The sequence below is a fragment of the Andrographis paniculata genome, unplaced genomic scaffold (genome assembly GCF_009805555.1).
Source record: "Andrographis paniculata isolate CXL003 unplaced genomic scaffold, ASM980555v1 Contig62END, whole genome shotgun sequence".
In the NCBI taxonomy this organism is placed as follows: Eukaryota; Viridiplantae; Streptophyta; class Magnoliopsida; order Lamiales; family Acanthaceae; genus Andrographis; species Andrographis paniculata.
The window spans coordinates 4,693,481-4,706,266 of NW_026137598.1; the positions used below are offsets into that span (position 1 = coordinate 4,693,481).

The 12,786-nt window shown below is 36.3% G+C and overlaps 2 protein-coding genes and 1 long non-coding RNA gene across 5 annotated transcripts; 2 read left to right on the top strand and 1 right to left on the bottom strand.

Annotated features, from left to right (window-relative positions):
• The first annotated feature begins 3 nt into the window (after window positions 1–3).
• On the top strand, window positions 4–1,568 carry LOC127260608 (uncharacterized). Of its 2 annotated transcripts, XM_051288435.1 has the most exons (5): window positions 4–329; window positions 408–525; window positions 899–1,061; window positions 1,151–1,410; window positions 1,508–1,568. In XM_051288435.1, exons 1-4 carry the CDS (start codon window positions 123–125, stop codon window positions 1,371–1,373), a joined length of 711 nt encoding a protein of 236 aa, XP_051144392.1. In that variant the 5' UTR covers window positions 4–122; the 3' UTR covers window positions 1,374–1,410; window positions 1,508–1,568. The 2 variants fall into 2 exon arrangements, with proteins under 2 accessions (XP_051144392.1, XP_051144391.1); XM_051288434.1 differs by having other exon boundaries at window positions 1,151–1,568.
• Window positions 1,569–2,429: 861 nt separating this feature from the next.
• On the bottom strand, window positions 2,430–4,469 carry LOC127261356 (uncharacterized). Of its 2 annotated transcripts, none has more exons than XR_007840899.1 (2): window positions 4,197–4,469; window positions 2,430–3,096 (listed from the first exon to the last, which is right to left on the bottom strand). It is a non-coding gene; the product is annotated as an uncharacterized LOC127261356 (long non-coding RNA). The 2 variants fall into 2 exon arrangements; XR_007840898.1 differs by having other exon boundaries at window positions 2,430–3,819.
• Window positions 4,470–5,983: 1,514 nt separating this feature from the next.
• Window positions 5,984–12,768, top strand: LOC127260776 (potassium transporter 7-like). The gene is made up of 10 exons (XM_051288693.1): window positions 5,984–6,433; window positions 7,440–7,674; window positions 7,753–8,001; window positions 8,131–8,181; window positions 9,131–9,391; window positions 9,779–9,831; window positions 9,949–10,063; window positions 10,281–10,535; window positions 10,882–11,404; window positions 11,985–12,768. The coding sequence occupies exons 1-10, from the start codon at window positions 6,167–6,169 to the stop codon at window positions 12,526–12,528; spliced, it is 2,553 nt and encodes an 850-aa protein (XP_051144650.1). The 5' UTR covers window positions 5,984–6,166; the 3' UTR covers window positions 12,529–12,768.
• Window positions 12,769–12,786: the final 18 nt, after the last annotated feature.

A 12,786-nucleotide genomic window follows, 5' to 3' on the forward strand; every position in this document is an offset into this window, starting at 1 on the left:
GGAAGTTTCTCTCTCTATTAAAAATTTAATTGTAATCTAAAATATCTTTCAGAGAATTCTCAGAGAGAGAGAGAAGCGGCGGACGAACGCACCGATCTGCGGCGGCGAAGAGACCGGCGACGATGAGCTTAGCGCTGCTGCAAGGCTACTCTTCCGCGGAAGAAGACAACAACGACGACGACGGTCACCATCTGCTACAAGAGGAGAATTCGTCCGAAGACGAGCAAAACGGCCCCGTTTCAAAAACAAGTCGGTCGTACAAACCATTGTTCGATCCCAATCCTCCCTCCGCTTCGTTGTTGCCCTCCGCTTTCGACGCCTTCTCCGAGGTAAATTGCTTGATTGATTTTCCTCCTGTTTTGCAAATCTAGGGTTTCGCGCTCAAAGTGTTCCTGTCATTACCGGAGGTTGCAGGACCGCCGCGGTTTCTGAACAACAGTGTAGAAGACACCGAGAAAGAGGACGGGCAGCGGCGGAAGCACGGCGGTCGGAGAAATCGTAAAGATAAAAAGGACCTTCCTTCAGGTGGTGAAACCCCGCCTCTTTCTTTCTCTGTACGTTCAAAGCAACTTCAAATGCAATTTTTTGTCCATGGCTTCTTCTGTAATTAGTTTTTCATGACTATGAGAACTTCAATCCATGGCAGCAGTTTAGTTAACAAGATAAAAGATCTAGCATTGTGTTCGAACATTTGCCTACATTACATTTGTGTTCCAATTTGAAAATCTCCCAATGCATCAAACTAAGGAATGTGCAATGTTCTAGGCCAAATACCTTCTAGATTTGATTTTGAGTGTGATCCAATTGTTGATCCTTACCGCCTGATAGGATTGATTACCTACTTGCAAGTGTATGAAATCAAGACTTGAATTTTCTCCTGCACTTTGCATATACACAGGGGCTGTAGTAGAGTCGAAGCCTCAGTTAGTCGGGATACACGAGAGGGTGAGGAGTGATATTGATGGCAACAGCTCCCAAGCCATATCCGGAAGTGCACAAGGTGGGAAACGCATTGCAACTGTTGGAAACCCCGGCCCAGAAGATGCAGCCGAGCTCTTGGGGTGTAAAATCTAGCAACTATTCATATTGTGCTGATGAAGATAATCCTTTGTGAAGTATTAACATGTGGTTGCCCTTGTGATCGATTTAGGATGTGCGTGAGATGTGGGATCCCCAAAACCTACTCTCATGGGAAAGGTGTAGTCTGCCCGATGTGCAATGATCGCCCTCCCGATGAATTGGATAAAGAACCTTCAAAGAAGAGGGGCTCTGCCATGAAGGAAAAGGAAAAGGGTAAGAGGATGAGAGGCCAATCCTCGCATGCGACATGGAAGAGCGAATCGGAGATGCAACTTAGACAGCAATTTGATTAGAAGCTGTTTGAATTTAGTCGTCGTCATCGTCATTGAGGTTTGAATTTCTCGGACCCTGGAACTGTTGTTACCTGAATGTGTAGTTTTACTTTTGGAATGTGTATTTGCTAATTGCTATATATGATCGTGCATAGACAATCTTGTTCGAAGGATCATCAGATTTAATTGAGTCATCGTGAAGAATCTTTAGATCCATTCGTGGAACAAACTGAAGGGCAACATAAGGCAAGAAGTTTGAAATTTTGTCAAGAAGTTCGTTCCGGTAGCGTTAGCGTTTGACATAATAAATATTGTTTGGTCGTTTTGAAAGTTTGTGCAAATAGTCGAACTATACAAAGTGAGTACGTGATATGAGTTATTGTATGTAACATACATATATGTAGTTTTAAATGGAACTAATTTGGAATCTTTAGCTACGAAGAAATGTTATTCCAAACACACCAAAAAACTTTTCAAATAATATTCATATAAAAAAAAAAGGATCAAATTTGAAATTGAAATACGGCCGTGCTTGTGCTTGTGCTTGTGCTCATGCTCCTAACTTTCGTACACTATCAGCGGCGGAGCCAATGATCCTCCACTGAGGGATTGAAGGTTTCGTTGAATTCAAAAATTCAAACGGCAGCAAATACTCCTTTCGTCCAATAGTCTCATTTTCCTCTTAAAAATATCTTTATATTTATATTTATATAATTTTTTACATAAATATTATTGTAAAATAGTATTATAAGCAAAAAAGTAAATAAGACCATTAGAACATTAAGTAATATTTTATTTTTTTATAAATTACTTACAAAATCTTACTTCCTCTGTCCTATATAAATTGTTTACTTGTTTATTTTTTTCTATTTTTGACTATCTTAAATAATTTGTTATATTTTTTTATAAATATAGAATCACATTTTAAATTTTATTTTTTTATTGATTAAATATTAATTATATTTTATTTAAATTATCGTATTTAACGGGGCACTTTAACATACACGAAGGGTATAGTATATAATGATAATTGCTTGATATAAATACACTTATTTTCATATAAAATACATATAACGGCAACAAAAATATTCGAATTTGATATATTTAGCCCATGAGATTAAGAATCTATCTTTAAATATTGTACAAGTAAAATACTGGAAATTTAAATGATGATCCCCGAATCACTGACTTTGCTGTCGTTTGAAGATGATTGAAGATCCCCTGTCAGTTGCAAGTCCCGATCGTTAAATACTCTTCAGAAATGGTACTGGAAACCGTCGCCCGAACGATTACAACGCCGTTTTTTCAACCATCTGCTAACTCTTCTTCTGCTAACTCTTCTTCGGCTGACACGTGACCAGCCGACCAAACTATTACTCTCACTCGCTCTCAACAGTATCCGACCTCCGCACCAACCAGTTTGCCTATCCACCCACGAATCTTCCGACTTCCTGAACCGACCGCAGACCTTCCACTTTATTGGTCCAGCCGTAAACCTCTCGACTTGCAGACCACCCGATTTGTTGGTCCAGCTGTAAACCTCTCGACTTGCAGACCACCCGATTTGTTGGTCCAGCCGTAAACCTCTCGACTTGCAGACCACCCGACTTGTTGGTCCAGCAGCAAACCTCCCGACTTACAGACCATCCGACTTGTTGGTCCAATTGCAAACCTTCCGACTTGCACATTGTCTGACCCGCAAACTTTCCGTCTTATGGACCACCCGACCTGCGGACCTTCCGATCTGCGGATTTTTCGACCAACGGATCATCCGACCTGCGGACCTTCCCACCTGCCTATTTCCTTAGAAATACATCTATTTCACTTTATTTTCTCGCAATATCCCTAGATCAAATTGTATGCCCATTTTTCCTTTGTAACTTGGGCTTTTTAAATTAATTATAAATTTCATACGTAACAATTTTTTCCCCTCCAATTCAATAGAAAATATATATCTTTTATAAAAAATAAATTTTACACAATACAAGATATAAATACAAATTATTAAAAAAAAAAACCAAAAAGTATAATTTTATAATTTTTTTAAAATGAAAATGATGATGTCCCGTGATGAGGTAGGTATCTAAATGCTCTAATAATTTCGCTTTATTTTTTTTTTTAAAAAAAATTATTATCCGTAAGAAAATGTCATAAACATAATATTGAATTAAATATATTTTTTATTTTTTTATATTATATTTAAAATATTATATCTCACAAATACTGAAATATAAAATTTTCTATTATTTAAAATCCAAACAAATAGAAAGAACCACCAAAATCAAAACATGAAATATGAAAAGAAACATGAAATATGAAAAGAAGGCATCCAGTTAATTTAAGGAATACTAATGCAGTATAGATACGGTATTATTTCACAACGGAAGTAATTAGTAGATAATTAAAAATATACTAGTAAAAATAATTATTTTATAATATAAATAGTTACAAATTAAAATTAACATAGCTAATTAATTTAATTAAAATTTAAAAAATTTAAAATAAAATTAAAGTGATCATTTAAAAAAAAAAAAAAAAAAGTGAGACCAAAGAAACCACAATCGTGGACATGGTAACCATGTGGAACGGAAAGACTAATATTTAGCTAAATTAGTATTATATGCACGAATATTATATATATATATATATAGAGAGAGAGAGAGAGAGGCAGGGAAGAGGCAGTGCATGGAAAGAGCACAGCAGGACAGAGAGAATGGAGTGGAGTAGTAATTGAAAGGAAAGGCAAATTAGAGGTCGTCAATGCCCATCCCCATCCCATGCTCGGCCTCGTCCCTGTCTCTCTCTCTCTCTCATTAAATATTTATCAACAAGTGTTTCTCTTACCATTACCAGTGCCAACAACACGAGACATGCTCCTCTTCCTCCTCCTCTCTGCAATTTGAGAATAGTGAATAGTACTTGCATATATTTATAGATAGCTAATTACTACTTCACTGGATAAGGATTGATGGGGAGATTGCATCAGAGTATTGCTTATTGGAAGGGAGAAAGAGAAAGAACTAGGGTGAGGGTGAAGGTGAAGGTGCTTGGTCTTCAATGGATGGATGGATGAATTGGTGCAGAGGATAGGAGAGGAGAGACAGATCGACAGATGGATATTTAATTAGGAAATCAAATCCATCCATCCATGTACAGTAAGTACTATTATGTATGTATGTTTGTAGTAGTACACGAACTAACTAACTGCTTTTTCAGTAGTAGTACACAAAACAAGAGAAGATCCGACCCACCCCACCCTGGTCTGCCCCATCCCAATCCCCATCCCAATCCCCATCCGTACTTGTTACTACATAGATAGCTGTACTGTACTGCCCTGTACTTTTAAACTTTCCAACTGTACTTCTCTTCTCTTCTCCTCAACATTAGTATTTATTTTACTTTCTTTTATTATAGCAAGGCAAGTCTTCTTTCCCAAAACTGAAAGTGGGTAGCACAGCACAGTACAGAAGAAAGTACATGCTACGGTATGCAGCAGCTTAGGCTATGTCAGACCAGGCTCCGGACGGATTTTGTAGGCCGGTCACCCACGATCCAAGATTCGCCACTTTCGCTTCACTCCAGCTCCCGGACCGGGCCAATTCTACAAATCCATTTTTTAAAAAATATATATATATAATTTTTTAAAAATAATTTAATATTTAAAAAGACATATGGATTAAGGTACCAAAAAATTATAGTTTTAAAAATAAAAACAATCAAATATAGAGCAGTATGTTTTGAAAAAAATATTTAGAATTAACGTTCAATATTATGTTTAAGATATTTAAAATAAATAAATATATGAATAAATTATAATAATTATTAATGTATTCGGGTGCAAGTCCAGGGAATGACGAGTTAGTAAAATCTGTGATTCGTCCCGAATTCGATTGGATTTAAAACTCAAAATTCACAGTCTACTCCGAACTAAAATTTTTAAACCCAATCAGCCCAATCAAGGTACAATTGTTTGATGTCTTGAATGGTATAAACCATGTATTTGATTTAGTTAAAGACTCCCTTGATTAAAATCACCCTAATATAGATTTTGATACCAAACTGGATAAACAAATCGAATATGTTGTTTTCTTTTTCGCACTTATTCCGCATTGATTTGTGCTCTTATACACTTTTGTTTCAGCTGCGAGACAACCATATTGTAAAAATTATGTTTACGTCAGTAAGTTCAATAACTCCATTGTGCAGGAAATTCGGAGGTGTTGGATCTCTTATTCATCCAGTGACCCATAAATAATACTCATTAACTCAAGTCTTGTTTAGTAGTGAAAGTGACAAGAGCAAGACTATCACTCTTTTTAAAATGAAAAGTATCAATTATGCGAGGATGGATGAAATACTATTTAATTAAAAAATTTATTATTATGTATATAAAACCTATAATAGAACATAGTTAGCGTGTTATTTGTATTTTTATAAAAAATTCAAATAGACGCCTTCTTCGTAATAAATTATCATTTAATTCGAAAAATGAACTAATGTAATGAGTTATAAATGGATTAGCGTTTATTTTACAAATAATGAAGTACGCTTATTATTATAGTAGTCCAATTAATGAAACACGCTTATTAGCACGACGTGGAGTTTTTTCGGTGTACGTATGTATTGTATGGCATTCGCATGTTCTGCCACATTACCTAGCATGGACATCGTTCCTCACTGACGTGACCAATCGATCCAGATGCGTTATCAAAATCGAGAATCCGAGTTCGAAACTGTGAAATTTTGTATGATCTGTTGTGTGGATCCATGTTTCCGCACTGGTAGAAATTCTCGGGGCATTTGCTGAAGTATTCATGGCGGAGGAGCGATCGGGGACGGGGAAATTGACGCTGAAGTCCGTGGATTCCGCCGAGTGGCGATGGGTATATCAAAGCGATGAGGGATCCGAAGTCAATAGCGATGGTGAAGCCTGGGCTCCCGGGGACGGTGAGGATGCGCTGCTGCGGGATTCCGACGACGAAGAATTTTTCGAACAGAAGTTGATTCGCACGGGGTGTAAGGTCGATTCTTTTGATGTTCAGGTCCTCGAAGTTCCCGGTGTTAAGAGAGATGATTTTGCGGTACCTTTCTATTTCATTTACTTGTGGTTGTTCTTTAGGATTGCCATGGTAAATGTTCTGCACAGTTTATGGATTAATTTGGATATGCTTTATGCAAATATGAGATTGGATTTATGATTAATTAAACGGTATCTTCCATTGTGATTTTGGACTTTTAAATCAGTGTAGTACTTAACCAGCTGCGGAATTTCGCCCCACTTGCATATTTTACCGTTGTTGATAATATTTCCAGTCGATGAGATTTCAAAGATATGCAGAACTTTTTAATACAGCAGTGCTGTGGATTATGGATACACACAAACGGATCATAATGCCTGGAAAGAATTGAAAGCAAATTTTGGTGGGATCTTCTTCTAGCAATGCTAACTTTATCTGTGAAAATATCCCAATTTAACAATGGCAAGATTACCCTATTTCTAAGAATATTAAGTTGTAGAATCTTGGTATTTAAAAGAAAAAGAAAAAAAGGAAACAGCAATAAATTAAAGGATGTCACAAAAGCTAATATTTGGCGGATGATAAAACCAATAAAAGATTAAAGATAAGGCCTTCTATTTTGATAAGGTATTGATCTATAGTTTCCTGGTAATTTGCTCAGGGCTCGGAACCTGTGTGATGGGAAAATTTAATATGTCTAAACGGACAATTCATGAGATCTAAATATTGACACACCACACAATGTCTAGAAAGTTTATTTGCTTTTGATATTTACCTTCATATTTCAGTTGTACAGCAATCAGTATCTGAGACTAACAAGAATATATTTCCAAATTTGATTAAACTTGCTCCATATATATATATATTAAGTTTATATATCATTTTACTAGCACGAACAATTTTGACTAATTAATTTGTACAGAGTCCCTGAAATTGCTTTTGATATTCATTCTTAGCACTGCTTGAGAAATTTAGCATGGGAAGAACGCATTCCTCGAACAACTATTTCCTTATTAAAATTTAAAACTATTAATCATGAATGTTTTGTGTATTTGGCTTTGAATTGTAGTCACAGGATATCTCTTTGGGAAGGAGAATCATGCTGGGTTTTCAGATTCTTGCGGTTGTTTTTGGTGATGTGGGGACTAGTCCGTTGTACACCTTCAGTGTGATGTTCAGCAAGGCACCAGCCAACAGAAAGGAAGATATTCTTGGTGCAACGTCTCTAGTTTTGTATACCTTAATTCTGATTCCACTTATGAAGTATGTCTTTATTGTTCTCTGGGCTAATGATGATGGTGAAGGTATATTTCCTCAACTGAGTTTTTGTGTGACTATTTATGCATTCAAAAGTACAGTTTACCAGTTGGTACTTTCTTCAGGTGGTACATTCGCCATATACTCTTTGATATGTAGGCATGCTAAAGTTAGTCTTCTACCAAACCACCTTCCATCAGATGCTCATGTATCTAAGTTCAAACTGCTACTGCCAACTCCTGAACTAGAAAGGTCACTGAGAATAAAGGAAAGGCTTGAAACTTCTCTAACCCTAAAAAAGCTTCTTCTGATGTTGGTTCTTGGTGGTACTGCAATGGTGATAGCCGATGGTGTTGTTACACCTGCAATGTCAGGTGGATGCATTTCAGGACATTTACTTATAATCTGTGTTATTGTCTAGTGTATAATTGCTTTGTTTGATAACGAAGAAGGAATTATAACACTATGATCTCGATAAGCTTGACAGATTTTGATTTGTGCAGTTATATCTGCTGTTGAAGGTCTCAATGTTGGAATTATATGGGTGGAGCAAGGTAATTGATGTCAGTACACTTTCGATTTTGTAATTCTATTTTCTGCTGTCCAAATTGTTTTCCATTTGTTGAATTTTTCATACTGTTGACTATAAATTTTTGTCATGAAAAACGTTGTTGGTTTCCAGTTGTTGATTTGTTAAATACTTCAAAGATAAAATTCAATGGTGAAAATGATTCTGGGATTAATTATTAATAACTTGGATTAAAAGGACTGGAGTTCTGAGCGACAGATCCTAGTATCTTACATTATAGAGATTTGCATACCCAAATTGTGTGAAACTTCTGCTGTTTGAAGTTTTCCTGTGGGTTTGTTACACTGCTGAAGTATAAGACAGTTAAATAGAGGCACAGTGTGCACTGCAAAACTTTTCAGTTGTTCAAATAAAAGTCTTGAATCATCCTCTGGGATGGCGTCCTGTTAATTATCGTTTGCTCAAAGCTGCTGTTAGGAAAGTAGATCTAGGGTTAAGCTCATCAGGATTATGGCCATTAGTTCATCATCCCTACTATTGTTACAATTTGAATTTAGGAATCAGCCCATTGGCTTGGACAGGGACACTAGTAGAAGAATTCCTAAAATTCTTTGTGTTTTTTAGTTTTAATTTTTATTTTTGCTTCGTAACCAAACTAGGTCTTAGTGCAATGAAAACAGTAGAGAAAATTGTTTAGATTTATATATTTCTGTATCACTTTGCATAATAAGGAAATGTTGCATTTTTCAACACTCTTAGATGGGGTCGTGAGTCGTTATTACACTTGTCCTAGCATGTAAATTTATGTCCTCATCATAAACACATCAGGATGCAAGCCAATTTCGTAGTACTAGTGGTTGGCATGAAATGTCCTGGATCTTATTCGACTTACAAGTTCATTTGATATTAAGATTCTTTGTAATTATGAATTAAGTATGCTCCATTTAAGCTGATTATGTGTTTTTGAACTGCAGATCATGTGGTGATGATTTCAGTAGCGATTCTAATAGTTTTATTCAGTGTACAAAGCTATGGGACAAGTAAAGCGGGTCTTGTATTTGGTCCTGCATTGCTCGTCTGGTTTTGTTCTCTCGGAGGCATTGGTATATACAACCTTGCCAAACATGATTCTAGAGTTCTGCAGGCATTTAATCCAATTCATATTTACTATTACTTTAAGCACAATACAACCAAGGCTTGGTATTCCCTTGCAGGCTGCCTCCTTTGTGCTACAGGTAATTCTAAAGTATGAAAGTTGTATGCCAATGTTTTTACACCATGTAGTTTTGTAACCACATGTTTCGATTGACAACTTATTGCTATCTCTCTTGTGTCATCTAGTTCTGAGTTAGGTTTCTATTGTTCTGCAAATAATAATTGTAAAGAGTTATTTTCTCCCTTCTTTGTTCTCTACTTGTATCTTGGGCTTCAGTTAGATTGTCATATCTAGCGCATACAAATGTAAGTCTCTTTATATAATCAATTTAATTTCTGAAGGAATTATCAATGTGCTTTAATGCTCCCAATTAATCAGTCTTAAAATGCATCAACTTCGAGAATTTTTGGCCCTGTTCTCTCATAAGCATTCCTCTTTGATTCTGATGACCTGCTATGCAACTCAGGTTCTGAAGCAATGTTTGCTGATCTTTGTTATTTTTCTCTGAGGTCAGTGCAGGTAAAGCAACAATCTCAGCAATTGTTTGACTTGTGTTTGTTTTTTATTATGAGAACATTCTTTAATTTGATCACAATTTAAGATTTTCTTACCAAGGAATGGATTTGGTTGTTGCAGCTTACATTTGTGTTTCTCATACTGCCTTGTCTTCTATTGGGTTACCTTGGTCAAGCTGCTTATCTAATGGAGAACCCTGCTGACACAACACAGGCATTCTTCGCTTCTGTTCCAAGTATATTATAAAATTTTCTTGTTATATACTTCTGTCATATATTCTTCATTATAAATGAAGAAAATGTACACATAAACCCCACTTGCATGCATCTAGGAAGCTAAAGTTGCAGTCATATTTTTGGTCTCCTTTCAATTTAGACACTTGCTTCTATGTTTTTCTATAACATTTGATTTGTTATGTTTCATAAGGATTCAAGATTTCGTATCTATTGCAGATGGAGCTTTCTGGCCTGTCTTCCTCATAGCCAATATTGCTGCTTTGGTTGCTAGTAGAACTATGACGACTGCCACTTTCTCGTGTATTAAACAATCAACGGCACTTGGTTGCTTTCCTCGTCTTAAAATTATACATACCTCACGGAAATTCATGGGCCAGATATATATTCCAGTTATGAATTGGTTTCTACTGGCTCTGACCCTGATTCTAGTTTGCAACATACAAAATATTTATGAGATTGGCAATGCTTATGGTAATTTCTTGTTACCTTTCCTCGACTACTGTTTACAGATAAGTCTTCTAATAGAAGTTGATATACTTTCTGAAAGTCTCATCAATTTTACGTATTACAAATATGGTTCTCACACAACGCTCTTCAATGTGTGTCGGTGTATGTCATCCCAAGCCGCATAATGAATGGAAGTACATGTATTTTGATAATTTCAACTGATATTGAGCATGGGAAAGATCTATAAAGCTTGAATTATTGTTGAAATAGATTAATTTAATGTTCCGTCTGTTTCTCAATATTAACTTTTAACAGTTAAGCTGTGACTGTTCTAAGTTACCATGGTAACATTTTCTTTTTTCCCTGACAGGTATTGCTGAAGTTGGAGTCATGATGATGACAACCACCTTAGTAACTCTTGTCATGCTTCTTATATGGCGGATAAATATTGTTATTGTGCTGTGTTTTGTGATTATTTTCTTGGGGTTGGAGTTGATATTTCTTTCCTCAGTTTTGTGGAGTGTTGGAGATGGAAGTTGGATCACACTGGTGTTTACTGTTGTCATATTTCTGATCCTGTCTATATGGAACTATGGAAGCAAGCTGAAGTATGAGACCGAGGTGAAGGAAAAAATGTCAATGGATTTGCTTCGGAAACTGGGACCTAACCTGGGTACGATTAGGTCTCCTGGAATTGGCTTGCTCTACAATGAGCTACCAATGGGTGTACCTGCTGTGTTTGGACATTTTCTTACCACACTACCTGCAGTGCATTCAATGATCCTATTTGTGTGTGTGAAGCATGTTCCAGTATCCTTTGTCCCTCAAAGCGAGAGGTTTCTGTTTAAGCGAGTCTGCCCCAGAAGCTACCACATTTTTCGCTGTGTTGCCAGGCAAGTCTCCAGGTTTTCCTTGCATTGGGTTAGTGCATATGTCCTTAAAATTCTACATTTCTTAGTAAAAGAAGGTGTGCATGTACTTTGATGCATGAAATTTTCTATATTAGCACGAAGTCTAGTTTAGAAAACTCTTCACAATATTTATTTATTGGGTAAATTATATAACACATCCTTGTGTCTTACTAAAAATGCATAAGTGTTTTATTTATTACATGAAATCCATGCAAACTTTACATTAACACAAGTAGATTTCACACAATAAATAGAAACATATGGATTTTTGTGCATCTTTACTATAAAACACAAGGGGTGTTATATAATTTACCTTTATTTCTACACAACACAAGTTTACTGACATAATGCCCGCGTGAGAGCTTAGTTGTCATTACTTTTAAACGGATAGGGTATTCTATGCTAATTTCATGATAAAAAAATGAGAAGTTTATACAAGAAATATATATAGTGTGTTTTGTGTATTTTTAATAAAAGCAAGTTGCATGTATACTGCATAATCACTTGTTAGAAAAAAAAGAAAAATTGGGATTTTATGTTTGTGTACTCTGTCTTACAACAGATATGGCTACAAGGATGTTCACAAAGAAAACCACCAGATCTTCGAGCGATTGCTGATGGAGAGCCTCGAGAAGTTCATCCGTCGAGAAGCTCAGGACAGATCGCTGGAGAGTGATGATGATAGTGACTCAGTCTTTGAAGAAACAGAGGCATACTCAGAGACATTCAAAGCTCCCAATGACAGTGCTTTTTCACTTCAAGCTCCTCTTCTAGGTGACTTTACTACAGACAGGGTCAGGTTCGCCCCAGAAGCGAGCACATCCGAAGAAGGGACAAATGAGCCTTCTTCTGCTCGTCACAGCAGAGAGAATCCAGAGCAAAGCCTTGAAAAAGAGCTTTCTTTCATACACAAAGCAAAGGAGTCTGGTGTTGTATATCTTCTCGGCAATGGCGACATCAGGGCGCGTAAAGATTCTTGGTTTTTTAAAAAACTTACCATTAATTACTTCTATTCTTTCTTGAAAAATAACTCCAGGAGGGAGACTGCAAATTTGAGCATTCCACAGTCGCATCTGGTGCGGGTGCGCATGACGTACATGGTCTAGCATTGCTCATTACAGATCACACAAACTTGTACAAGTTATGATCATGCTCAGGTAAGTCTTAGGCATTGCTTTAAAATCACAAATCTAGTAGATGAATCTATACCATACATAGTATACATCTTGGATGTTTAGAGGCAGGTTATGCATTTGGAAAATACTCCAGTTTTGGAAAGTGTACATTTGTAATTTACATGTCAATAAAACTTGGATATTTTTACCATGCAATAGTTAACCTGCAGGCTGCAGATATGAACAACA

What these genes read in the sequence shown, in the direction of transcription:
- LOC127260608 (XM_051288434.1), top strand. Translation starts at nt 123, where the DNA reads ATGAGCTTAGCGCTGCTGCAAGGCTACTCTTCCGCGGAAGAAGACAAC. An exon ending in CTTTCGACGCCTTCTCCGAG is followed by an intron (nt 330 to 407) that starts GTAAATTGCTTG and finishes TCATTACCGGAG; the next exon opens with GTTGCAGGACCGCCGCGGTT. An exon ending in TAAAAAGGACCTTCCTTCAG is followed by an intron (nt 526 to 898) that starts GTGGTGAAACCC and finishes GCATATACACAG; the next exon opens with GGGCTGTAGTAGAGTCGAAG.
- LOC127260776 (XM_051288693.1), top strand. Translation starts at nt 6,167, where the DNA reads ATGGCGGAGGAGCGATCGGGGACGGGGAAATTGACGCTGAAGTCCGTG. An exon ending in AATTATATGGGTGGAGCAAG is followed by an intron (nt 8,182 to 9,130) that starts GTAATTGATGTC and finishes TTTGAACTGCAG; the next exon opens with ATCATGTGGTGATGATTTCA. An exon ending in TGAGATTGGCAATGCTTATG is followed by an intron (nt 10,536 to 10,881) that starts GTAATTTCTTGT and finishes TTTCCCTGACAG; the next exon opens with GTATTGCTGAAGTTGGAGTC.